Here is a 26,280-nt window from a genome sequence, read left to right as displayed (position 1 = left end):
ACCGAGCGCCGAGTGCGCTTCCCTTGCTTCGCGAAGGCGGTTTGTTTTGCCGCGGAAGCACGTGGTTGGCTGAAGGCGGGGCCCGAGCGCAAAGCGAAGGAAGGTCGTGGCGGAGGAAGGGCCGGCAGCTCACAGTCGAATCCTAGCGGAGCTCCTCGTGAAAAGCTTTGCAGGTCTACTTAGAAATAAGCTCCATTCAGTCCGATGGAACTTACTCCCAGATGAGCGAGTACACGGTGCAGTCCTAGGCAGATCGCCCCAGGAAAAAACCCCACTGAGTTGAATGGGGTTTACTCCTAGGGAAGGATATAGATGTTAAGACAAAAAAAGGGCTGGGAGTCGTCGGACTTTTTTACTTTTGTCCACCAATCCGTTGTCCAAAAGGCCAATTAACAAGCGCGGTTCCAGCGGAAAAGGTCAGGCTGCTTGACCTAACAATTCAGCGCATCAATCCCCATCTTGACAGATGTCCCCATCGATACTTTTCTTTTCTTTTCTTTTCTTTTCTTTTCTTTTCTTTTCTTTTCTTTTCTTTTCTTTTTTGCCTTCTAGGCTCGTGAAGGCGACGTCTTTCACCCCGGTGTGAGTTGTTCTGGATTAGGGAAGAGTTCCTTCCATCAAATACATAAACGAGATGGCAAAGCTGCACTTACTGACCTAAGTTACTGCATCTCTTTGTACTGCTAGATTTAGAGGATTCAGGACCCAGGTGCATAGGATATAAATATGCAAGAATTCTGCATAGATCTAAAACCGTGCACTTAGATCAGTTTATGTACATTCAGAAATAATTATTAGGATAATCTGCCCAACTGCAATCCTCCTTGAGAATTGCTCCCCATAGACAGCCCTTAAACTGAGATCCTGTGGAATGGGGTGAGCTGTGTGATGTGGAGGAATTCCCCAAAATTGGGGGAAGCCATCTTCTGTGGATGGCACCCTTCTGACAACTGAAGGGAGCATCTGGACCCAACTCATTACAGCCATCTACCTCTTCCTGTGTCATCTCCAATGGAGTCTTGGAGGGTGGCAAAAAGGGACAGGGCTTTTCCAGCATCCCACCCCCATTATTCAGCAATCTCCTCACTGAGGAGTAGCAACATGATTATTTTTGCAGCAGCAAAGACCTTTCTGTACCCTCAAGCAGTTAACTAATTTGTGTTGGAATCAAACCTAGAGTGCTGTATTGCAAAGATTTTTTTTTGTCCAATACATGTCTGGGGATAGTAGGGAAATGAATATTTGTATGAATCAAATAATAGTGATATAGGTTGTGCTGTGAAAACTGCGGTTAACCTCAGAGGAAAGTTGGCAGATGAGCTCAGTATTGCAGCAATAAAGTAGCAGCACTGTTTTCCTGCAAGTCCTGAATCCAAATAGAAGAAATGTCATAATGTAACAGTCAGTTCCTGCTGTTTTTTATGCTTGTGGCAAAAGGCATTTCTGTTTAACTTTTGCCCAGTAGACTCAGTGAGGGACTGGATATGGCAAGCAAGGCAGGGTCAACCCAACCATGGTGAAGATCGGTATTCAGACCAAACCCACAACCTCTTAGAAAGGTAGCATTCCCTTGCCTTGAAGGCTATTTATGCGGCACGGGCATGATCTCCAATTCAATACGACTCAAGAATGGTGTGATGCCAGTGGTAGCCAAGAGCACCTTCCCCAGCTTTGCTTGGTGCGCCATTTGCGTCTCTTCTTAGGGAAGCTGAGTCTTGCCACAATGATCCTTGCTTTCCTCACTTCATGTTTAGGCTACTGTTGCATGTTCTCTTGGAGCTGCTCTTGTAAACTGTCTGGGAATTTCAGGTAACCCAAACATACAGCCAAACCTTTCTCAGTTATGCATTGGATAAACAAGCATTAATCCTTAGATAGCTGCACTGCATTCCAGTTTGTTTCTGGTCTCAGCAAAAAATGCCGACTCTTACCTATGAAGACCTAAACAGGTTGAGACCAGGATATCTGAAAGACCACCTCTTCCAGTATAAGCCTGCTTGAAATCTGCATTTACTATCTGAGGCTTTCTTGCATATCCCACCTCCTAGTGAGGTGAACTTGGAAGGTACATAATGCAAGGCCTTGGTGAATTTCCCTCTATGTTTTTTTCTCTTTCATTTCTGAAAGGACAGTTTAAAATATTGTTTAGAGGTCTGCATTATTATGTACTTTTATTTATATTTTATTGTACATTGTTTCAAGAACTCAATCAATGGAAGGTTGAATATATCTTCAGAATATATTAATATTCTGAACAAATATTCTCGTGTCAGGCTGCTGTTAAGGATCTAGTCAAAGAAAAATATGGCAATTATATTGTTTCATTGTTAACAATCTAAAGAAAACTCATCTGTCCAAATAATGTTAAAGTGTTGCTTTAAAAAAAAAAAAAAACCTCTCTAAACACATAAATAATATAAAGCACATATTCACTTAAGCCCAGTTCTACAAGCAAGCTAAGGCCTCGTGAAGGCAAACATAACACTTCAGAATCTGTAATAGATGACTCATAGGCTCTAACCTCAAAATATTGAGCTACCAGCATTGATGTCCAAGTATTTTAAATACAGTGGTACCTTGGCTCACAAACTTAATCTGCTCCAGGACTCTGGTCCTGACCCAAATTCGTCATGAGCTAAGTCAAATTTCCTATAAGGTTCAATGTAAGTAAGGTTAATCCATTCTGTAACTACTTTTTTGATCACAAAAATTTGAAGTGGATGCGCTGGGGGGTGGGGGGAGACGGGCACAATTGCAATCATCACCTGATGTGGAGTTTGCGACCCGAGGCAAAATTTTTCAGAAATTTCTGTTCGCAACCCGATTTGGTCGTGAACTGAGGCATTTGTGAGCCAAGTATATACCTGTGTATACTATGCAGAAATCCTGTTGAGCTGATACTGCCACTGCTACATACAGGGCAGTGTAATATTATATTTGTATTTCCGTATTGCATTTGTGCGTCATCCAGTTGCTGTTCCTCCCTCTTATGCAATGTTCTCACATGCAAACTCAGTCTATGTCCACATGATAAGATCGATCACACAGGAGCTGGCAGCTGGCACTGTGTGAAACAGCCTCTCAGGCTGAAAGCTCTTCAGCGCAATCTCCATTATGATAACCAAGTTGTGACCGCTTACAATATCGCACGGCTTTAGATCAATTATCAACATTTATATACTGTTTCTCCACAATGTCACCAAGGAGATACACAAGCATACAAATGGAAAACAGTAGCACATACAGATGAAATCGTTTCAAAACATTAAAACCATTATTTACAATGGATAAAGGACTCTTGACTCTTGTTCAAAAACCCAAATAGAATGAGAACTAGTTTTAGCTCTGAATGGCGTGCATGCCACATTTTGGGAGCAATGTCGGAGAAAGCCCTTTCACCAGGCACCCAAGTTTCTGCATGCACTGGGGGCTTCAAAAGTCCTCTCTTGTTGATCTTTATAGCTGGAGAGGGATTCCCTTAGATGGACAGGCCCTAAACCATTTAAAGCTTGAATGCTAAGTCCAGTACATTGAACTGATCCAGAAAGTAGTTGGTGACCAGTAATGGGTGATTGTTCAATATAGGGCTAATGTGATCAAAACCCTGTGCACTGGGTAGCAATCTACCTGTTGCATTTTGCATCAAATAAAGTTAGAAGTTCTTTGAGGTAGCCCCAAATAGTGTATGTTGCAGTAATCTATGCCATAGCCATTGATTCAGGAATGGTCACAAGTAGCGTACACAGCTTGCTACCACTTCCACCTGAAAATCCAGGAACAGTGCAACTTCCAGGAGTACTCCCAAGAAATGAACTTTATCTTTTGGATGGAGCACAGCCCCTTCCAGGACAAGTTGAATCCCTGCTCCCCTACTAATAGCACCTCCTTCTTGTCTGGATTTGATATGCATGTGTTGAAGAACAGAGTAAACAGTACTGACTGCTTCAACATACTGATGGTACCTCATTTGAAAGCTTTGGGTTCCCTGCAAGAGGCAGTGGGGCAGCCACCTGTGAGGGCCGCTTTGACTAGAGTCCTGCAGCAGGTTGGATTCCATGGCTTTATTGGCCTCTCCCAACTCTACTATTCTGTGATTCTATGAGTCTTCTGTCAGCAAAGCTCCATAATGCATAATTGGCCAAACATTTAATTTGACCCATTAGAATGGTTGTCATCTTTTTCTTGAACAAGCGGTTCTCTTATTCCCACAAAGCCCACATGTCACATGGAAAAGTATGGAGATGGTGAATGGTTTATGACAGGTCTGCAGTGTAGTCTAGACTTTTATCTGCGTTTTGAAAGAGGCTGCAAGTTTGTGGCTTACCCTGCAAAGTAAGTCCACTGTTATCCCCAAAATACCTTTTGCAATAGGGGTCCCCATCACCTGTATCATAATCTCCATACTGATAGATCCTGAATTCAATATTAATTAGAAACAATTCCCTATTTACATACAGAAAAAATAGTGCCAGGTCCAAGAGCAACATCAAGACCAACAATAAAGAATTCTTCAAATATATTGGAAGCTGAAAACCAACTAGAGAAACAGTTTGACTCTTGAATGATACTAGAGTTAAAAGAGTACTCAAGAAGCATAAGGAGACTGTGGAAAACCCAGATGAATTCCTTCATTTGTCTTCAGTGCAAAAGATACAGGGCAGAGAGCTCAGTTTCAAATGATGTATTCAGGAAGGGAATCTGAGGAACTGAGGCAGACTGTGGTGACAAAAAAGGAAGTTCTCAGCTTTATTGATAAACTGAAAGTTGAGAAATTGAAAGTTTATAAATCCCAGACAGAGTTCTTAAAAAAAAACCCTCAAATCTGAAATTGCTGATCTCCTAGCAAAAATATGTAACATGTTGTTAAGAGCAGCCTTTGTACCAAGGAACTGGAAAATGGCCACTGTGAAAAGTCAGCCAATGTACATGCAGCTTTAGAGAAAGCTCACTGTTTAGGTTAAGAGTTGCTTGGTCCATAAGGCCATAATACTACAAAAGTAAAGATTACTTAATGGGAAGTAAGTGCCATTGTACTCAGTGGCACTTCTATACAAATAGCAATGCAACAGGATTGTGCTGTTAGTGACAAGGGGAAAAGCAACAATTTTGTCGCAGTGCAACATGACCCATTTCAAAACACCAGCAAAAGAAACCAGAGCAGGGAAACATGATAAAGTTTATCAGGTGCATAGACCTATGAAATAGGCAAAGTCAACAAAACCATAACATTAAATAGCAAATACTGAGAGGTGATTGAGCCTGATTCAATTACAATAATGCTTCTATTTGTAAAGCAAAACCAAAATTACTGAAATAGTTATCAGTTATGTATTCCTATCTGGCGTAGAAATTTCAGATGCGGTATTCCACTCTGCTGTCGCCTCTGTTAAAACAAGTTTGCACATTAGCTTGCAAGTTGGTATGAAGGAAGCTCTTGAGCAATTTTGGCTAGGACCAACTTATGCGCCAAATAGTTTATGGATTAGATGCAAATTCCAGATACAACTGTGCAATTCTACAATAGCATGACCTTGTAGTAGCACTTACTACCAAAACACGTTTTACAATGCTACCATGCAGTGCTATACTAACAACACCATAAAGTATCAGCTACTCATCAGAACATGTTACACAATGCATTGTCTAGCAGTCTTGCCAAAACTAAGTCCTTTCAAATATTTTGACCTTATTAGCCTGAATCTGATGTGAAGATATCACATCCAAAGTAATCAAAAAATCACTCAAAAGATTCAGGACCCAGGCCCATAAGACATATATCTGTATAATATTTGCACATGCTAATGTTTGTGCAAATTTTATAAGTTACCACAATTTATTTGCATTCCACAGAAAGCAAAACCATTTAATTTCTTACCTGTATCATCTAAATAAAAGTAATTGTATTTATTTGCACCTCCCTCATATAATCCCAAATCAGTTGTTCCTTTTAAATGAAAGTAATTCACAAATTCTTCAGTTAATATTGTAATTAGTAAGAATTAACTAGTTAATTATTAGTTTGAATTGGTTCTAATGCATTCAGTATAAGAAATGCAGTGTTTTTCTGGACTTTCGCACATCCATACAACCAATTAGTGACCCACCAGCCACGACCAAGCTGAAAAATAAAAATACAATGTGGATTTACACAACTGCAAAATAAGACATGACTACCAGTTTGAAAGACAAATTTATTTCCATGCTTAGATTTTATTAAAATATAAGCATTCTAAGGAGTCATCATTTCTATAGAGCAAGACCACTGCTATTTTACCAAAATACTGTTCCCATGTCATTTTTATCCTTCTGGAGTGCTTCAAACCATTCTTTATTTCTAATTATACAATGAGCTTGGAAGTATGTTGTGATATCTGGTATTGATAATCCCTTTTCTTGGAATTTTTCAATGTTTCAAATTTAACTCTGACCTTTTTCTTAGCACAGAGAAACACACTGATTAGATGCCAGCAATCTTTCATGTGAGACTTCACAGGAGGCCTTCCGGGTGGCAGTAACCACCCTCATGTAGTTAAGGAGCCATAAAGGTAACAATCTTTTAGAATTTCCTTTAAAAAAAATTTCTCACCCATCTTGGACTCCTTGTGTCATCTTTCTGTATGTGAACACTACAGTAAAACTCATGATTTTCATTTTGGCTGAGATTCTACTCTAATCACTACAGTAATTAAAGCAGAGAACATTTTAAAATGATCGTGCATATATCAAAGCCATATATACCTGCTTGGTCCCGAAGATCTTCAGAGACCCTGCTTGTTAGGATGCCCACAACAAATTACATTAAGCATGTGATTTCTAAGGGACTTTTCAGTGGTGGCACCCCTGTTCAGGAATACCCTCCTCAGAGAGTCCACCTGGTGCCAACATTTATCTGGTGATCTTTTTGACACAGGCGTATTCTCCCTGGCATTTTTGTTCTGTAGATGTATTGCTTTTACATCTGCCATTATATTTTTAAATGTTTACCTTGCTGCTCATTTTTGCATTATATCTAGTTTTAAATCTGTTATATTTTATTATGCGGTATGCTAGGGGTTTGTAATAGTCCGGGGAACTTCAGTTATTGAGCAGTATAGAAACATAGTAAATAAATATCAACAGATTCATTGACTTATGAAGCATATTTTAATTAGTTTGCTGCTGTAGTTGATAAAATAATTTGTTTTGCATTAGTGTGTGACATTTTAAAAGTTTTGGAAGGAAAAACTTGATAAACAGAACAATATTTACAGTCTGGCAAACAGGCTGAGTTACTGAGGGCCTGTCCAAGGTATAATTTTGCTGGATTGCAAATAAACCTTTTTCTGAAAACAAATTCATTGAGCCTGTTCTACAATTCTTTTTGTATCAGTTACAAGTAAGTTAAGCTCAGCCTTCTAAATCACCCTACAAGGAGTGATGTGTCAAATTAAAGACAATGCACTGAGGAAGAGGAGCCCATTTTAAAGAAAGAGAAATTGGACAATTAGAGATGTTAAAGTGAATACTTAAAGATGCTTTGCATAATCAGTGAACAGACTGAAGAAGAACATGAGGGACACACTCTGGTTTTAGGGATTCTTGTTTGCAAAGTGGAACCAATGTGTTCAGGATCTACTATTCTTCCATTTTTTAAAAATGGCCAAAGTTGGTTCAAACCGCTAGCCATGCATTTCTTTATGACAAATTATTTAGGTGTACTAGTGCATATGTGCACTGATTAAAACACCTACAAAAATGAATCCTGGTTCTTCTATGCACTGTGATTTAACCTATTGCCATGAATACATGGGTCAAATTACTTTGCAAACAGAAGTTCCAAGAACTGTTTTTGCATGTTGATTGAATCAGGGTGCAAATGCTTTGTTTCCGTTTTGCAATTCCAAGCAATACTTAAGAATTGCTTGTCCCAGTGAAACTAGAAGGCAAAGATTCAACCCATGGAACCATAACAGAATGAAATGTGGTTATGGGGACTATCTGCTCATCCCTAGGATAAACTTTAAGGACATAGGCAGGTTCTTTATACAGCTGAGTTGAAACTCTGGGCTGTAAGCAGTGGAAATACTACTATTTAGAATAGACCCATTGGAAAGAATGGAACTTAAGTTAAACTAACATTGAATATAATCCAGTCTTGGCTTCATGCTCATTCTTGTTAAGAACTGCTTCCTTTTTTTTTTGGCTGTGCTTTTATGGGCTCCTTCTCCAAGAGGTTTCAGGAAGCTATGCAGTCCTTGAATCCAGCTGTCCAATCTAAGAAAGCTCTTCCACAGGACTAAGCTGCAGCTAAATGCTTCTCTGTACTCTTTCTTCCAAGGCTTGGGAGTCCTGAAGATTTACGGATTGAAGCCTCAAAGGTCAGGATTGGAGAGCTTTTACACCGTTTGCCCAGATCTTCAGCAAAAGGCAGGGAAACACGCTGTATTTTCAATTTTCATGTAGTTTGCTTGGCTCTTTGGTCAAAACTTCTCTATTCATTGTAAAAAAAAAGTGGGGAGGGTTTAACAATTTGGCTCAGCTGTAGCTGTAACTTATACCTGGTCCACAGAAGAAAACAGAACTAGGAAGGTGCTGCCCAATTAAACTTATCTTTAAAAAGCAAATGGTGCCAACTTTCACTCCACATTCCAGACATAAGCCATTGTCTTTATGTCCTGCCTTCTACTATTATTTCCAGCCAGTCTTTTGTGAAGCACTTTGCAAGCCACAAAAGTGCAATACTGATACGTTATCCCTCCTAATGGTAGGTGGAGTGCTGTGGCTATTTTGTGCTGTATTAAATGTTATGAAGCAACTTGAAATCTTCTCCTAGAGACAGATGGATTTCTCTGGAATGTTTTGGCATGAAATTGTGAACCTGCAAACAAAAACACTATCAGATAATATTTACGATATAGAAGTATATACATTCTATTAGAAACAAGATGACTTAGGATCTGATCTTTTAGTACTTGACCTGTCATTTTGAACTCAATTTCCCATTTGTAAGATTGAAATAGTATGATCTTACATCACAGGAAGTTGAAAGAAAATATTCAAACTTCAGCAGTTTTGGCCAGAGACTCAAATCAATGACCTAATTCACACAGCATGACAAACCATCATAGGTAACTAACCAGAGTAGGTTATTGTGCTGTCCAGACCCAGACTGCTTCTGCAGATTGGCTTATTTTAGGACAAAAAGCCACCCTCACAATGTATGGCTTGTTCTACCATGGGTTGTTGTGTCATCCAAACCAAGGAGATTGATTCCTTGAAGGTTTGTGTCTTGAGCTAGGGTTCCTTCCTTCACACATTCAAAGCCACAGATCTTTCTCGCAAAACATCCTTTATTGACTAAAGCATTTTGCAGAAGCACAAACACCCAGAAAGAAGCTCTGAGCATGGACAGAATGGTTTATTGAACCCAACCTAGTATTCATCTCCAAGAACATTACTTATGAGCAGGCCTGGGATCTATCTTTCAGGAGGGTCTTCTGAAAATGAGCACACCTCCTCTTTGTACAGCCACCCTTCTCTGCTGGCACCATGTCATGTGGTCCAGAGCTTTCATCTGCCTCTGAGAAACTCCCCTGTTCTAATCTTCATCCCACTTACTTTTTTATTTAGCATATGATGAATCCTTGACAAGAGAAAAAGCAAATATATACACACAGTGTGTGCAGATATATACAAAGCTTCTGCAGGAGTACAGCAGTAGCCTCATAACTGGATGTCTAGTTCTGCTAACCAGGCGATCGCTTCTGGTGTTGCTTCATGCAGATCTTCTAAGGAGCCAGGAAATGCACATCTTGGGCATTTTTGCACAATATGTTTGATAGTTTGCACATTGGCACCACAGTCGCAACAAGGAGAATCTTTTCATTCCTACTGATACAGAGCAGAGGTACTCCTTCCAGTATCACATCTAAGTCTATTCCATTTCATCCAGACAGAGCCATACCCACTTCATCTGTCTCTGAGAAACTCCCTGTTCTAATCCCCATCCCACTAACTGTACATCTTGGTATAGGGCTTCCTGTACACCTTGGAAGTCTGGCCTTGAGATAAGTGTCTCTGCTTCTCTCACTCCCAACAGGTTGTGTGGATAAGCTAGCTCTGTTGCTCTTCACAATTTTGCCTGTGCCAACACCAGTGACTGTTCCCCTCCACAGATGCCCAGGTTCCACTTTGGAGCCACCACTGATTTGGCATCCTTTTAAAAAGATGTTCAGCCCTCCACAAAAGTACACAATTGTGCTCTTAATTGGTGTTGTTGCTGTCGTCCTCAGTGTGCTTACAGTGCCCGATATATATAGTCTTCCCTTGTAGGTTTCAACTTTCAAAGGGAAGCAGAATAGGTAACAGACTGACAAGGTGACACTGCAGATAGCTTAATTTGTGCACAGCTGCCATCTGTCAATCGAAGGAAGGGAGGAAAATTGGCAGAAGTTGACAGCATTACCTCCTTGGCAATCCTCTGGTTTTTAAGTGTTAAATGGACAGTTTTCACTGTTCTCTACCATTTCAACACTCCATCAATCCTCAGTTGTTCCAGAAAGGGAAGATATTTGCTCCATACCCCCTTTCAAATCTCATTTTTGGAATACCCACTGCATGACCATGACAATTCTAAAAATATCCCTGAAGAGTCAGCTGAATGGGGCTGAGTGCATATTTGTTGCTCGCTGTTCTTTTTTTTTTTTTTTTTTTTTTTTGCTAGCTCACTTAAGTGCAATAAAATCCATTATTCACATTAAAATTAACTAAAGGGAGACCAAATGCATGCTGTTTTTCAGTATTTACAAGCAATATTTGAAAATCCTATTTCAACACATCATAAGCAATATTCCAGTTTCATTTACAGTTTCTATTTGTTTTAGATGGAAGAGTGTTTTTCATTTCATATGCAGTTCCTTAACAATGGAAACGCTCTGGAGAATACACTTGGATTATGAAATATTGAAACCTGATATGAACAGTCTTGCTACATAGACACATGACTGAGTTTATGAGATCTTGAAATAACAACAGCTGGACCATGCAGAGACACAGAAGAAAAGGGCTGCTGACCAGTGCTTTCCATTGAAAAGGCAGCCCTCTGCTGGGCCCTTAGTAGTACTGCAGAAATATTTCTACCGCTGTGCATGCATACATTAAATGCTGGTTCGAAAACCTATACAGGACATTGCTGAGCATCCTACTCAGAACACCTGCTGCCAAATGGGTTTTATTTCCCCAAGTAATGTTTAAGAGTGCTGTCTAAATAGATGACCTTTGCTATATCTGGCCAATTCATCAATAATTATTTATTCCATTGTATATCTCAAATGCATATGCCCAGTGCAAATTACATTTAGTTTATTTCAAACACAAGGAATGGAGATGAGCATAAACCAAGCAAAAAGTACATGAACCCTACCTGCTGCTCCATGTCTTTCATAAAGAAGTAATTTAGTATGAAGTGCTTTATACAGGGGATGGGGAAGCTCCAGTCCATGGGCCAACTGGGCCAGTAGGGCTGCCTACTTGGTTGAACAGCCTTGCCTAAGACCACTCCATCAACCCTTTCGGAAGAGAATTCCTGAGGGTATTTTCCATCAATAATTATGTCTGCAGATGACAGGGGGTTCTATTATCCTAGCTGAAAACAGAATGGCATACTGAGACCTTTACCCACCCTGTGCTTTTCCCGAGGAAGGGAAGCTACAAAGCAGGTGAAAGCAGCTGCCTGACCAAAATGCTGGCTGGAGGAATTCCAACCAGGGTATGGCCATGAACTGAATGACATCCTGAACTATGGCCAGAGCCCCTGATGACAGCAGGGCCACGGACGCCTGGATATGTGGGTGGATTATCTGCCCTACCACCCAATGCAAGTTTCCCACCCCCGTTTTATGCTTCCTTTTCACTGGCCCCGATTTAGACATCAAGTAAAAGGCTTGTTCCTCCCTCTACCACATTTCCCCACCAATGCCAACATGTGGAACCTGAGAATATCAGTTCTGAGAGTTGGCAGCTTGCATTATAAAGCTCCTTTTTCTTGAATAAAACAGAGTTCTTACCTGTCAATACCCCTTGACCTGTCCACATATGATTAGCAAAATCCATAGAAGTCAATGACCTTTTATGAGGTGTATCTGACTGAAAGAGATGTATAGACTTTTTTTTTATCTATTATAAACTTTCACTATTTACTCGAAGTTAGACAATTTTTGTATTCACATGTAATACTAAACCATGGTTTAATGTTATGTACATAAGTGTTGGAATTACCTTTTAAGCCCTTTCATGGCTTGGGTCCAAATTACCTTCAGAGAGTGCCTTTGCCCATATATTCTGCCTCGCCAGTTAAGGTTCTCTGGGAATAATCTTCTGAAGTTTGCTTCTGCAAGATTAATGTCAACTACCCAGAGGACTTTCTTAGTGGTTGCCCCTAAACTGTGCAATGGTCTGCCAGGAGACATGTGTCAGCTATCCCAGACTGCTACTTTCAAGAGGGAGTTAGAGATGTATCCCTTCCATCAGACCTTCCCAGATTAATTTCCATATTAGTTTTATGCTTGTTTTTAGTCAAAACATTATTAAAATTTTTTGCTGGTTTTAATATCTTGCAAACCACCCAGAGCTTTTGGAAATGGGGGAATATATATAAATAAAAAGTACAATGAGCCAGAGCACAACTTCAGTCTCAAATTTCCCTTTCTCATCCTCTGTAGCTGGAAGACTTTGCAGGCCTTTCCTTTGCTTAATCTCAGATCATTGTTGTGTATAACCATGGCTTATGACAAACAGTAGTCAGAAACCATGGTTGTGCATGAACTGGACCACTGACTGGGCCACAAAGAGAAGCATTGTAGCCCAGACCATCTTTTGTTCCAGGGGCAGCATCAGATATTGGTTAGTCAATTAGAAATGCAAACCAGACAAGGAAAGGGAATGAGCAATGGGATGGCAAACATATTAGTAATATGTGGCCCAAGGAAAAGACCTGCAAATTAGAGCTAATAAAATAATCTACAGTAAAATTATAATATATGGACAAAAGAGAGAGAACCAGTCCCACACAACTGCAAGACTGCCTATGAAAAGTCTGAAGAAGACATTTCTTTTATTCTTGCTTCCAGTTTCTTAGTAGAGGTTGCAAACTTTCACATACCTACCCAGAATGTGTGAGTAGTATTAGGTCTTGAAAACTGGTCTCTTATGAGAGTTCGTTCTCTAAGTGGCCGTTGTTCCATACCATTAGGTACTGCACTGGATATTCTGTTCTGGGGATACCTTCCTCTATTCTGGAGGAGGTGCCAGGGGTTGGGGGGGGAGGAAGAAAAAAAGTTAACTAGTGGTAAACAAATGTAAATTAGTATTAGCAGTTCACATAAGAATGCTTTGGCTTTTCAATTTATTTATTTATTGCCCTCCCCTAATTTTTAACTGGCCCCTGAACACCAAGAGGAGAGATTCTAAAATTACTTACTTGGGCTTCTTCAATTGGGCTTCAAATAAATAGAAATGAATATATCAAGTATTTTACCATAAAAGGAGAGAATTTTAATTGCATGTTCAAGAACAGAGATGGTAATTGGGGTTAAACAGTATTTGAACTGCTAAAGCGATTAGCGTGGGGGCACACTAGACTCCTGAGCAATCTTTTGCAAAAACATGAAAAAACACTACTCAGATAAACAAGCTGAGTCTCATATAGGTTTAAAATAAACTTTATTTACTCTGCTTTGCTCTTCTCTATTCCTATCTCACAGAACTTCTTTTGCAGTTAGGAGAGTAGTATAGTAGTATTTGCTAATATACTTTCAGTGCAACAGAAACTGGATTAACTAAATTGTTTTGCCCAGCATGGAAAATAAAGTGTGAACAGAGATGTAGCTAGAGAAAGAAAAGTATAAGTTATTAAACAAAGTACATGTAGCTTGTACAGGAGTGAAATGACTGAATGTAAAAGGGAAAGAACCAAACTCAGTAATGGTGAATCATAATGGGGAACTGTCAATGCAACTGTAAACCAAAAGCAGTTGCATTACAGCAACACACTAGTTTGCCAAAGAAAATACCCCTTCGGAAATGTTCTAAGTTTGTAAACAAAAGTAATGAATTAATTTAAACAGAATCTTACCAATCCTAACCGCGATGCAGGAATGGAAAGGTACTGATCAACTGTGTCTGAATATATTGGTGGCAACTTGTTCCGGGTTGTAGGTGGAAGTGGAGAGGACAAGCGATCTAAGGTAGTGCACCTTTGGAACAGCAATGTGGATGTATGAGATTACATGCATTTCTGTCCTTTCAATCACAGCAAGAGCTGTTCAAAAACAATGCATGACCAATAACAGAATTCCTGTTACATTTAGTGAAATACCATGTGTGTGAGAGAGAGAAAGAGAGAGAGAGAAAGAGAGAGATGTTTTCCAAGAATGCACCACATAAATAGGCTGAAGGCTTCAGCAGGTTTTCCTCCGGTCCAGGCATTGCATTCTGTGGCAAAGCCCATGTGTGTGTGATGCACAGAGACCATGAAGAAGAACTGTATTCCACTATTCACTGTCCACTGAATACACTCATTGCATGTGTATTATATTTTTTCCCATTTGCCATACAAAATCTGATGATTTTAATGCACTTTCAACAGGACACAAAAATCCAGGATTGTATATAATATGAAAAACACATTAAATTCTGTACCAAGTTACAGTCTAATTTAATGCCAAAGCTGAATTCTGTCACCTCATTTATGCTCTACTGATTTTGCTGTTCTCTCTAAGCACTGTTCGAACTCATTCAAATTTATTTTCACAGTTTTAAGGACTAAAATAAAATAGGGTTTCAGGAAGTGGAATTAGATTCCCAATGCCAAGTGTTGCACCTGTGTGATCCAACTTCAGAAATGTGACACAGTCTACACTAAACACCATCACCTGAGCGCAACATGCTGCTAACATCACAATAGCAACAAAAAGAAACAAAGCCTCACAGTTTTGTCCCCCGAAGAACTTCATCGCTGTAAACATTGAGGGTTTTTGAGCGCAGTGGGTCGGTAGCTATTGAAGGCAGCCTGCGATGGCTTGCCGCTTTCCTACAGGATCCAGGAAATGCTCGAGATGAAGAAAGAACACTGCTGTCAGTATTTCTCCCCAGCCGATTTCGTGCTGAGTTAACACTGGAATCGACACGTTGTGGCTTGTCTTCCTGTTCATTCCTGCGGGGAGGAAAAAGACAATTCCAGCAAATGTCAGTGCAGGTTCAGCTTGACCTACCCCCTCATCACCCCACCCTATATCCAAATATGATTTCTTTTTCCCAATAAAACAGTAGATGGATAGACAGACAGAGAGAAAATAGGTTTTTTTAATGCACAAGATCCAAAATAATAAGTCACAGAACCTGCTTGAGCATGTTTACTTTAAAAGGTTATGTGGGGGTCAGGTACCAGGCTACAAATTACACATAATTATAGCATGCACTGTGATTGTGAAATGTTACATCGTAAGTAAGACTTTGCAATACATACTGTATCTTTTCTGTCAATCCCGAATGTCTCTGTTGCAGTGGTTTAGCTTGAATGGTCATGACACCATTTAAATCACTGTGTAAATTACCTGGGAAACGGTGTATCTAAAGAAAGCCACAGAAGCAAATGCATTAACTTCTTCCAGGTGACTTACCAAGAAGCCTGAACACCTAAAATATGAACAATGTTCTGGCTCCAGTAAGAAAATATGTGCAAGGCCCAACGAAGATGCCAAGGATAATGTATTTATTGTTGATTTACTGAACGTGTATATCTGCCTCAGAATACTGGTATTCTGGGCTGCCCACAAAACAAATACAAAATTCAAAATATTAGAAACTAAGAACATAATTTTAAATGCTTGGGGGGGTGGTTTAAACTAGGAGGACTAGACCATAAAACAAGGTCTAGATCTTTACCTGGTGCTGGAAAACAGAAAAAAGATGGTGCTTGGGTGATCCCTCTGAGACCAGATGGGATAGTACTACTGAAAGCACCCTCGCCTTGTGAGTACTTGTGGTCACTCACCCTTCATTGGCAGTGGGTGCGCACCCTACTGAACACAATGGGACTGCCTTCTGAGTAGATGCATAGAGCCACTGTAAAGCTCTCAAATATAGTCAAGCGGGGTATTGACTATAAAGCTCTCAAAACATCTCAAATATAGTCAAGCAGGGTATGTCCCTTAAGCTTTCTCTATGACATGTGCAGACGATATGGAATGTTTCCATGCACAATAATTGAAGAATAAATCACATTTGCTTTTAATTTACTGTGTAATGTTTTGTTAAAACAATACAGAATTTGAAGAAAAATTGCAGAAGCACGTTTAAGTGTCACCATGATGCAACAATACATAAGTATGATAGAAAGCTGCTTTTTGCTGACTCAGACTATTGGTGTGACTGTGAGTCGTGTTTCTGGCTAGAGTTTTGCCGGCCCTTTCTGGAGATGCTGCCAAGCACCTGTTCTACAGCCCTTCCCTACCAATCCCCACTGTTTGGGGGGAATTTGCTACAAATGCAGAAACAGATTCAAAAGAGGCTGTGTAATTAAGCCAAGAGAAGAATGAAAAGTGATTTCCTAACTTAAAGAATCAACACCATTTGATCCCCGAGTGGACCCTGACTACCAGCCAAAATAGTTTAATTTCTCACCAAATTCAAAACCACTTAATTAACGGAGATACAGACCACTGCAACATGAACAATTCTGGGTAAGGTTAAGAAGAGTCAGACTTTTGTCTCTTTTGTGTGTTTGTGCACATGCGTACACATGTAGAAAGCAGCTGTAACCTCTCAACAAAGCTAAGGGCTGAAGTGAAGGGTCAGTAATGCAATGTTATAAATCAGTGTATCTCACACAGGGCAGCAGAGGTCTTTGAAGGAGAATGGCAACATACTGAGTAACACAGAGGAAATATGAGAGAAGGATCCACTAATGGAAATAATGAATGCCTATCGGCAAGACACCGTGTGGAACTGAATTTGATGTAATGATTACCAGAAGGTAGTCAGAATGCACTTTACCTGTGAGGGGACAAAATGAAAACCAAAAGGCATTCCTCGAACTTCTGACCCTCTTGATGGGGGCACACTTGATGTCTCAATGGCAACACGGGAAATAGGTAGATGTGGCAACTTATTTCCGGGAGCTTTCAGTTTCTCTATTTGCTTGTCATGATCTAGTCCATCATTAAAAAGACCCAACATGAATCAGGCATACATTAACGTATTTAATACATTTATGGATAATGCGCAAATGAATACAAGCCTGACACAGTCATAATGCTGGCTTTCTGCATGTCATGGTTTGCAAACTGAAGCCAACCTTGACAACATTTCAACCCCATTTCCTTTCCCCCTCTGAAGTCTCTGAACTCCCAGAACTAACCAGGGTTTATGCTGTTACATGTGCACCAGCATAAAACATAACTAATACATAGCACAGTCCCCTGGATTATGCATGCACTTGAAATACTCAGATTGATACAAAAATGATGCTCACAGTTTTTTGAATAATTTACTATGAATACACTACTCCAAACTATCTGAAAATTTCCAGAACAGATTTATTTATTTCTTTATACATACATACATACATACCCCACCGTTTTTCCTTCCCTGGAACTCAAGACATGGAGCTGCCCTCTTTCTCTTAATTTTAACCTCACAACAACAACCCTGTGAGGTAGGTTGGGCTGAGGGTCGGAGGCTGGAGCAAAGTCATCCAGTGCACTTCATGCCTGAGAGGGGACTAGAAAGGCAGGTTGCTTTCTAGTTTTTTGGTTTGTTGTTGTGGTTTAAGAGTGAAAAATGAGTCAGTGGTAGCAGGAGTGGAATCAAGAGGCACAAGAGAGGAGTGATGAGGTCAAGAAAGCCAGAGAAAGATAACGAGGGTAAGGCACTTAGCGGTCGAAGCAAAGGGGAAAGAGATTCTCAGTCTAGCATGGTGGTGGTCGAAACGGAACAGATGGGGTGAGCAGGGACCTCTCCCCTCTACCTCCCCAGAACCCAAAGGGGAGGGGCTCCTGCCCAAGCCAGCATGCTAAGCTACGGAGGATTTTCCTGGCCTAGGCACGGCGCAGGCTCACAAACCCCTATGTGTGATGCATGGGGACTGCAAAGAAGAACCCAGATCTCTCAAGTCCCCATCTGCACTCTTCGCCACTGCACCACACTGGCTGTCAGTTGCATTTAGAACAGCTGAATCTCGAAACATCCACAAATCTTATAAAGAAACCACTTTACGAATGTTTTTACAATGGCTGTTGCATAAATATTCCAATTACCTATGATAGATAACTCCCAGTGCTTTCTTATTAATTCTTCCAGTATTCGAATTACATTCTTCCACACATGATCAAATACTTCAGCAGCCACGGCATCTTTGATACAGGCATTGGGGGAAATGGGAGGAATGCCATGTTTAATCCTCTTTCGGGCAAGATGAAAATTCTTTTGTTCCAAACTTTCATCACCACTAATGATTGAAACAAATTAAACCTTTATTACTATTAGTTCTTAATAACACTATACTTAATTGCAGGATCAAAGACAGGGCCCCACAATTTTGTTTCAGTACTTGCCAAATCAAACAATTACAACCAAATTCTACCTAGATTCTGTCTATCTAAAACTATGGATAGGCTGCCTTTAAGGGTGGAATGCTTCCACAATTTATATGCAAAGCAAAAGCACTATCCATCTGGCCAACAGGCTGGCCTTGACTGGCAATCAGCTGGTCATATAACTAAAGGCCAAATTAAGTGTGCTTAAGAAAATCTGGAGAAAAAAATCTGCCATGGAGCCCCAAACTGGGACAAAGTCACAATACAGAGCCAAATAAAATCACTTTCTCCACACTGCTCTGCTGTTTACCTTTGGAGGCAAATAGCAGCCAGCTAGATGGTTATTTTCTGGTATTTTCTGGTAAAACTGGTATGGGTCCCAGATCAGATCACATTCCAAATGGGAGCCCCACAGTTGCCTTTTCTCCAAATTAAAAACAAGTTAATCAGGTTTCTTTAAACACATCGCTTAGATTCTTTAAGTCAGTTACAAACATTTTTATTATAGTCAGTAAAATCGAACAATTACAGTTCTTTGTTGTCAAATGCAAGATATTCTTCAATTTTGCCTTCTGTATCATAAATTTCTTCTTCCAAGAATGAATACACAGATGACTCGGCTAGACAGATTCCTGGTAATTCAGAGCTGAATGCCTTGTGCACTGGAAAAGCTGCAGGAACCAGTTTAGATCCTGAGATACACAACCTAAAGACAGTAATTTTAACAAGGGGGGAAGAGGTGCAAAATAAAATGTATGCATATCTTTTACAGGGAAATAATATTAAGATACTTAAGTAATAGGCTTACTAAAAGTTACCAAACAAATAAGAAAAAAATCTTATATGGTGACTTCTACTGATGAGCTTAGCTCAGCCACTAACTTCTAATTTTCCAGGTCCAAAAAGAACAGGGTAAAGTTGTATTTTGTAATCAGGGTATTTTCTGAGCATTGTCATGCAACCAAGTATCTGGGATGATTGCCCAGTGCTGCTAATCGTCATCCAATCTTATTTCCCTATATTTAACATGTTCTTTAACAAAAAAAAGCATATAATATACAAGTTTTTTCATCTCTAAAAAGTTATTCCATTTGCTAATTTTGCTACAATATGACTACAAGTACTAGACGTTTAAGTACACTGTAACTGTTTAAAACTGATCTTTTTTTTGCTTTTTAGAATGAATTCATATTGGGTGACACACCCTATTTTATTTCAGTAAATAAAGTTGTAGTATATTTCAGCAATATATAAAATGTTTATAAACTATATTTAAAAATATGAAAAAGGGATAAATCTGCATTAAAATATCAACATACTCTTTCATGCTGCTGCTGATTTCACTCAGGCTAGGCAAGGATCTGGAATATACAGAGCTGGCATTTCTACTCTGGTAATGCTGAAAACCTTCATCTTTTGGGAAAATGAGCTGTTTGCCCAAGATCCTGCAAAAGAACAAATGACGTGTTGTTAAAAAAGTTTTTAAAAAATGCAAATATGTGTACCACAGTTGAACCACAGCTGTTATTGCTTTGCAGCACAGATGTGTAAATCATGAACTTCAGATGGTAGAAGTCATTCTTGCTAATTGCCACAACCAGAGGCTTACTGCTTAAGCCAATGCTTAAAAAGCAAATTTATTTTTATTTTACTTATATGATTTTATACTGTATAATATGCTACAAGGTTTAAGTAATTCACATTAAACTATAATATAACATTATTAGTACCAAATAAAACAATAATTAAAAACATAAACCCTAGCTCTTCATGGGTCAGGGAATGCCCACATGAATAGATACATTTTCAAGAACTAATTAAAATTTGTCATTCTTTTTCCTCTAGAACTACATGTGGGAGATTGTTCCAAAGGTAAGTGCCACGCCACCAGTGATAATTCCACTTTCATGCCATTATTATTGGTGACAGAATGACCAGTAAGATATTCTCAGATCTCAGGGACTTACTTAATACATATACACAGATATAGATACCTCCAAGTTAAACCTATTTTGAGTGGAAATATTTCTAGAAAGTAGAAAACAAATTCACAGACCTCAGTAGTTAAACAAATTAAGTAAAGACCTGCCTTAAATGAAGTGATCGGTTGGTCCAGTCTTTGCATTCTGCCTTTAGATTCTCAGTCTGGGAACTGACTTTTCCTTCAAACAGCATTTCATCCACATCCCAAAATAACTGATGCACTCTCTGTGCATTAACTTTATCAAACTCCTAAAGGAATTTGAGAATAAGGTTTTAAATTATAGTTAACACACACTGGAAGCTGCCTGAAATGGCATTAGGTATTAGTCACTGTACCTCAAATTTAGCAACAGCCACACTTCTTTTAGCTGTTTTTTTACACAGGGCATTACATTAACATAGTTCTCAGTCAAAGGAATCAGGCTGCAGATGGGATGATCCCATGAACACACGATAGTGGGACAGTGACACAAGTGGTGGGCTGTGCCGTCACCACTAGAGTGACCATAACATTGTTTATTTAGCATGAAAGGTAGAATCACCTGGATCAACTCTGGACACTGATATTGTTCCCAGGGTGGTTGCTACAATGGACTAATTTCCTTGGGCAAAAAAGCTTCTACATGAAGCTTCTACAAATGGTCCTCAGCTGCAAAGCCTGGCTGGGATAATATATACAACCTGTCCTGTTTACAGGTTCAGGCACAGCCATTTCTGAATGGCAGTGCTGTAAAGCCTACCATATATTACATTATCAACACAACTGCATCTGCAAGGACTCATCATATAGAGTAAGGATGGAAAGAAGGCAAACTAGGAACTCAGTGATTTTCAGTAGATTAGCAAGGATTTATGACTCCCAATTCTGAAACAACAGGAGCGATACATTTATCCCCAGCCCAGATTTGGCTGATGAAATGAAGAAAGTTTGAAATAACCAGAAATAATTTTTTCTGTAAAGGGGACTGTGAGTAAAGTTCAACCATCTCCTAGGCTCAGAATGTGGTCATTCGCATCCTGTTCTTTAATTGTAAATGTAGGACTTTCACACTGAACTCTGGTGGGAAAATTGAAGGGATTCAGGGGAAATGACCAACAACAGTCAAGTAGCTCCAGCAAGACATCTGTCTACCATTTGATGGCATGGAGAGATCGCCGGAGCACTGCCAGATTCCACTGCTCAGCAACTTGTGCACCTTTAGGGTTACCCTAGCCATCCCTAGCAATGCAATGCATACTGACTGGGAGCAACTGCTAGTTCAGCAGCAGTAACTCAAGTTTTGGAGCTGATAAAATGCCAGGTGTTACAGCACTACAATACCATCTTCATCTTGTTCCCTGGCACTTCAGGCAAAGAGGCCCAAGTTAGAGTCTGAAGTTGTGATCTTAAGCCTAGAAGTTCCTTAAAATACACTGAGTAAAATGTTCAAGAATTTTCAAAGTCAAAGATAAGAAAGAAACGGGTAATAATGATGAAGAAGAAAGTAGGTCAAGAAAAGATTTCTTGAGGATTTGAGAAACAATAGTAGAGACACAGCAAAATGGTATCTTCCCAGAAGTCAGTGTGGTGTAGTGGTTAAGAGCATAAGAGCATGGGACTGGAACTCAGGAGATCTGGGTTCTAATCCCCAGCATAGATTGAAAACAGGATGGTGGATTAGACTGTTGTTTGGAATGATCCAACAGGCTCTTATTATGCCCTTAGGAAAGGGAGGGCATTAATATCCTGGAAGAGAAGCCCAAGTAGCACAAGCTACTGAAAAAGTACTTCTGAAGCACCTGAAGAAAAAAAGACAGACAGACAGACAGACAGACAGGGGCACATGGAGGAGGAGATGAAGTGAATCAGAAGGAGAAACATACGTCAAAGGGGAAGAACAGTGGGAATAAACAGGCTAAAAGAAATAGGATTGCTTAGAAGTATTGTGATTAAGACAAAGGCAAAACTCAGTAGGATTAGAAAGAGCAGCGGCATTATGCCATCTGGAAGATTTATCTCCAAAACATCAGAGTGGGAGTAAAGGTATTAACAGAAAGAAATTAAGCAGTACTGAGGAGAAGGGTGACAAGATTTTGATTACTGATTAAAATGTTGAAGAAAATGAAGTAGCTCCTGAATTATGAAAACAAAACAAAGAGGGGAGTAAAATGGGATGAAAAAATAATGCATGTTCATTAGTAATTATGAGATGAAATAGTTTTAACAGCCAGAGGAAGATTAAGAAGGGTGCAGCTAAGACTCTTTCGAACATACTAATCCTGGATTTCTAAACCATGATTTAGCAGTTTAGAACAACCATTGGGTCCATGTATTCCCTATCCTAAGGATGGAGGAAGGTTTTGTTTGGGTTAGGATTAGGATTAGAATTTAACAAATTCATGCTTCCTGAAACAACATGTGGACAGTTCCTTCATTATCAACATTTTGTTTTTTCCCAAACAAAAAAGTGTGCACAAAATGTGGGCATTGGGAGTACAAAACTCCATTTTGCTAAGGAAAATTGCTTACAAAAATGAATACATTAGGAAAACTTGCATATAAGGGAGAATGTATAAAGAAATAATATTAAATTCCAAGCAGACTTTTAAAAAAGAACTCACCAAGTGATGAAGAAATGGCACAGAATAACCGTAAGATGTAAAAATGAAAAGCTGAGAGAAATGGAATTTGATAGATATTTCCATCTATATCCCTTCTAAAAGGCTGGCTTCAGCATTTCAAAACTGTTACATTTAATCAAAGTTCCCTGTTCTGTCCCAAACACAAAATCTGCTTTAATGCTGGCTTAATAACCAGGATCTTTTAACCATCAACAAACAATAGATTGAGATCCTGGCTAGTTAAGTTGAGATTAAACTAGAGTTTTCCATTCAGACATAATGAAGAACTCTGGTTTAAACATACCAAAACTGCACCCCCAAAGCCAACCTGCAAGGGGGGGGGGTGAGTTCAATCTTCATTCATACCCCACTAAACCACAGTTTACCAAAAATTTATATCTAAACTGGTTTTCTTACTGTGTCACCAGAAGTCATCATACAGATGGAAAACTGACTCCTGAAGTAGTCAAGTCTAAAAGGGCAATGGACTTATTAATCAATAACTGTAATAGAGTCCAAAATGAAAAACGTAAGGTAGGCAAAGATACAAACACTTCTTCGAATTCCTCAGATAAGACCTGTTAATAAACTATGACCTACATCATCTCCCCAGGAATAAATGGAGCTTCTTTCGGTAGAAGGGCCTGTAGTGCAACTCTTTATCCCTGACCAAGAATTATTTAAGTCAGTGGGTGTTGTGTGTCCGCTGGATGAGACAGATGAAACAGAAACACTGTGGACAGAAACAAAATTCAGAAGTAATGTTTCACATACTGGTCTGTTTAAGAATCCTGTAGCATCCCAAAGGACTAACCTTTGCATATATACGTATGTGGCATAAACAGCAGTACTATGCTTGGGTAAATCTGAGACTCTGCTCAACAGCTGCAGCCTCTCCAAATTCCTGGGGACTTCACTCCTGAAGCTATGTCTAATTCTGGCAGTGGTGGCAGCAAAACAATCCAGAGTTTTCATCAAGTTTTGAGTGCACTTTATGACAGTGATGTAAAATCCCAAGGCTGTAAATCTGGTGACAAACCATTGACTATTTTGCTGTCACAGCAGCAAATTTAAGGACAGTAGCAGCAGCCCATATGCTGTGCTACCCACCTCAACCTACATTTTAACAACAGTAGTAGCAGAAGTAAATACAAATGCCATTAGTTGACACTGGTGGGAAAAAGTGGTTGTCTTATTGAAATATACTAAGCAAAAGCAAAATACACAATTTCTCATGGAAAATTGTGTGGCTTTTTAGCCTTATGGATAAGAAGCTTCATAAGTCACACTTCTCTCTGCCTTCTCTTCCTCCTTCATATATGCAAAATAAGACATTAAAAGCTTCTGCTTTTACTTTAAAACTATAGTGATAGCCTTGTGAGTTATGTACTTAAGAGAACGGTAATGTGTTTTATGTTAGTTTAACAAACTAGGACAGCAATTCATGGTTGGATTCTGATTTGTTTTGACTAAGTGCAATTAAAAAACCCCACAGTCCCTCAAGTTCAGACATGAAAAAGCCATCACTGGGATTGCTTCTAATAGGAAAGTGAAATCTTTTGACCTTCCCCTCATCATAAGAAGAGAGGGGAGTAGAGAGTGTATAAACACCAAGACTCATGCATCTTTATGCTATAATGCCACATCTGAACTTGGCTCTTCTGTGTTCTCACTCATGTTTATTTATTTTATAGTATTTATTAAATGTAAAGACCCATAGCCCTGCTGGGGCTCTCTGGGTGGGGTACATTACATTTCATGTACTGTATGAATGTACATATATACCACAGTCATGTGTGTGCTTGCTCAAACCTGTTAGAGGTTACCTTTGAGTTGCTTGAAGAAGACAACAGTTTGAGTGAATACTTGAAATACTTAAAGCACAATCCTATACCTGTCTACTCAGAACAGTGGGCTTATCATTAGTCAACTAGGTATAGGATTGCAGTCTACCTGAGAGTAAGACACACTGATATCAGTAGGACATCAGTAGACAGATATATGATTGCATTGCTAAGACTTTCTAAAATTCTCTTTTCTCTACATAAACCCATCTACCTTTTAGAAAATTCTACAATAGTTTCTAAATAGTATTACCACGTTTCTACAACACACATCCAAAGCCTTTTCGCACATTAAGGACTATCAGATTTATTGTGTCATAAGCTTTCATGGATATATGAAATCTTATTCCCACTTGGCAGATTAGGTAAATGCATACGCACACATATTCCCTCAGTTCAGAGGGAAAAAATGGTGAAGTCAAAACACCAGAACTTTTCCTGTAATCCTTTGTTATATGTCTATTACCCCCTGAAATCTACCACCATATGCATGTCATTAACTAGTTTTCACTTGTGCAAACTCTTGTAGAAAGACAAACTTTTCTGAAATCAGTCTTGTTAAAAAGTTTTGTATTATTCTCCTTTCTGATCATTGTTCTACCCCGGTACTCTTCATTATATAAAAGTAGCTCAAGCTCTTTTTCTCACCGCAAAGTCTTAAAGAAAAAGTATTTGATTTCAGTATAAAACACAGGTCTCTAAAATGTAATGGATATGAAAGACAGCCAGGATCCAAATATCTACATCTGCTCATGGAAGGGGAATAGTTTTCCCCTGTAGAACTTGGACATTCTTTTCTTGGAATGCTGATCTCTACATGCTTAAAAATGTTAATTTACAATATACAATGCACACACCATACAATATAACACACTCTTGTTAGCCCACATTGATTTCATTTTAAAAATTGATTTTAGAACTTAAAACATACAAGGTATAGGTGTCAATTGCTTCTTGTACACTTCTGGTAAAAGTCACTGGAAGACAATCTTCACTCTTTCCTTGGAAGGAACGATCTGCAACTCCTTTGGACAAGCCTTTACTGGAAGAAGAAAAGTGGGGGCAGATGTAATTAATTCCATTTTCTTATATATCATAAAAAATTCATTGATCTCCACACCTTTCACATTTAGAACACATCCTTCCCAATGTCGATTTAATTAAACATTAGGCAGAAGCCAAACTAAAAGAACAGATAAAAATCTAATGATTTATAGTTGCAGGTATACGCATGTTCTACATAAACCAACACAGGTTTGCAATACCCCAGGTGGTTTACA

The 26,280-nt window shown here is 39.2% G+C and overlaps 1 protein-coding gene across 4 annotated transcripts; it reads right to left on the bottom strand.

Moving 5' to 3' along the window:
* Positions 1-6,225: 6,225 nt before the first annotated feature.
* FAM149A (family with sequence similarity 149 member A) lies at positions 6,226-26,053 on the bottom strand. Of its 4 annotated transcripts, none has more exons than XR_006417144.1 (12): positions 23,757-24,331; positions 20,662-20,804; positions 19,892-20,017; positions 19,102-19,278; positions 18,294-18,484; positions 17,032-17,186; positions 15,503-15,606; positions 14,966-15,190; positions 14,111-14,231; positions 13,143-13,271; positions 12,045-12,119; positions 6,226-8,857 (listed from the first exon to the last, which is right to left on the bottom strand). XR_006417144.1 is itself a non-coding variant. In XM_044455687.1 (12 exons), exons 2-12 carry the CDS (start codon positions 20,745-20,747, stop codon positions 8,784-8,786), a joined length of 1,467 nt encoding a protein of 488 aa, XP_044311622.1. In that variant the 5' UTR covers positions 20,748-20,804; positions 25,932-26,053; the 3' UTR covers positions 6,226-8,783. The 4 variants fall into 4 exon arrangements, 3 of the variants coding, with proteins under 3 accessions (XP_044311622.1, XP_044311619.1, XP_044311621.1); XM_044455687.1 differs by lacking the exon at positions 23,757-24,331 and adding an exon at positions 25,932-26,053 and having other exon boundaries at positions 12,045-12,123; XM_044455684.1 differs by having other exon boundaries at positions 12,045-12,123.
* Between the last annotated feature and the right edge of the window lie 227 nt (positions 26,054-26,280).

The sequence above is a fragment of the Varanus komodoensis genome, unplaced genomic scaffold (assembly GCF_004798865.1).
Source record: "Varanus komodoensis strain SLA01 unplaced genomic scaffold, ASM479886v1 scaffold8, whole genome shotgun sequence".
Lineage (NCBI taxonomy): Eukaryota > Metazoa > Chordata > Lepidosauria > Squamata > Varanidae > Varanus > Varanus komodoensis.
The sequence above is the reverse complement of the archived record's forward strand: the minus strand, read 5'-3'. Positions and strand labels throughout refer to the sequence as shown.

Coding starts and splice junctions, on each gene's coding strand:
- FAM149A (XM_044455684.1), bottom strand. CDS start 24,131: ATGAAAACTCTGGATTGTTTTGCTGCCACCACTGCCAGAATTAGACAT. Junction 18,485..19,101: donor GCATTTGACAACAAAGAACT/GTAATTGTTCGA, acceptor TTCAATCATTAG/TGGTGATGAAAGTTTGGAAC. Junction 12,124..13,142: donor ATACTACTCACACATTCTGG/GTAGGTATGTGA, acceptor CATCTCTTTCAG/TCAGATACACCTCATAAAAG.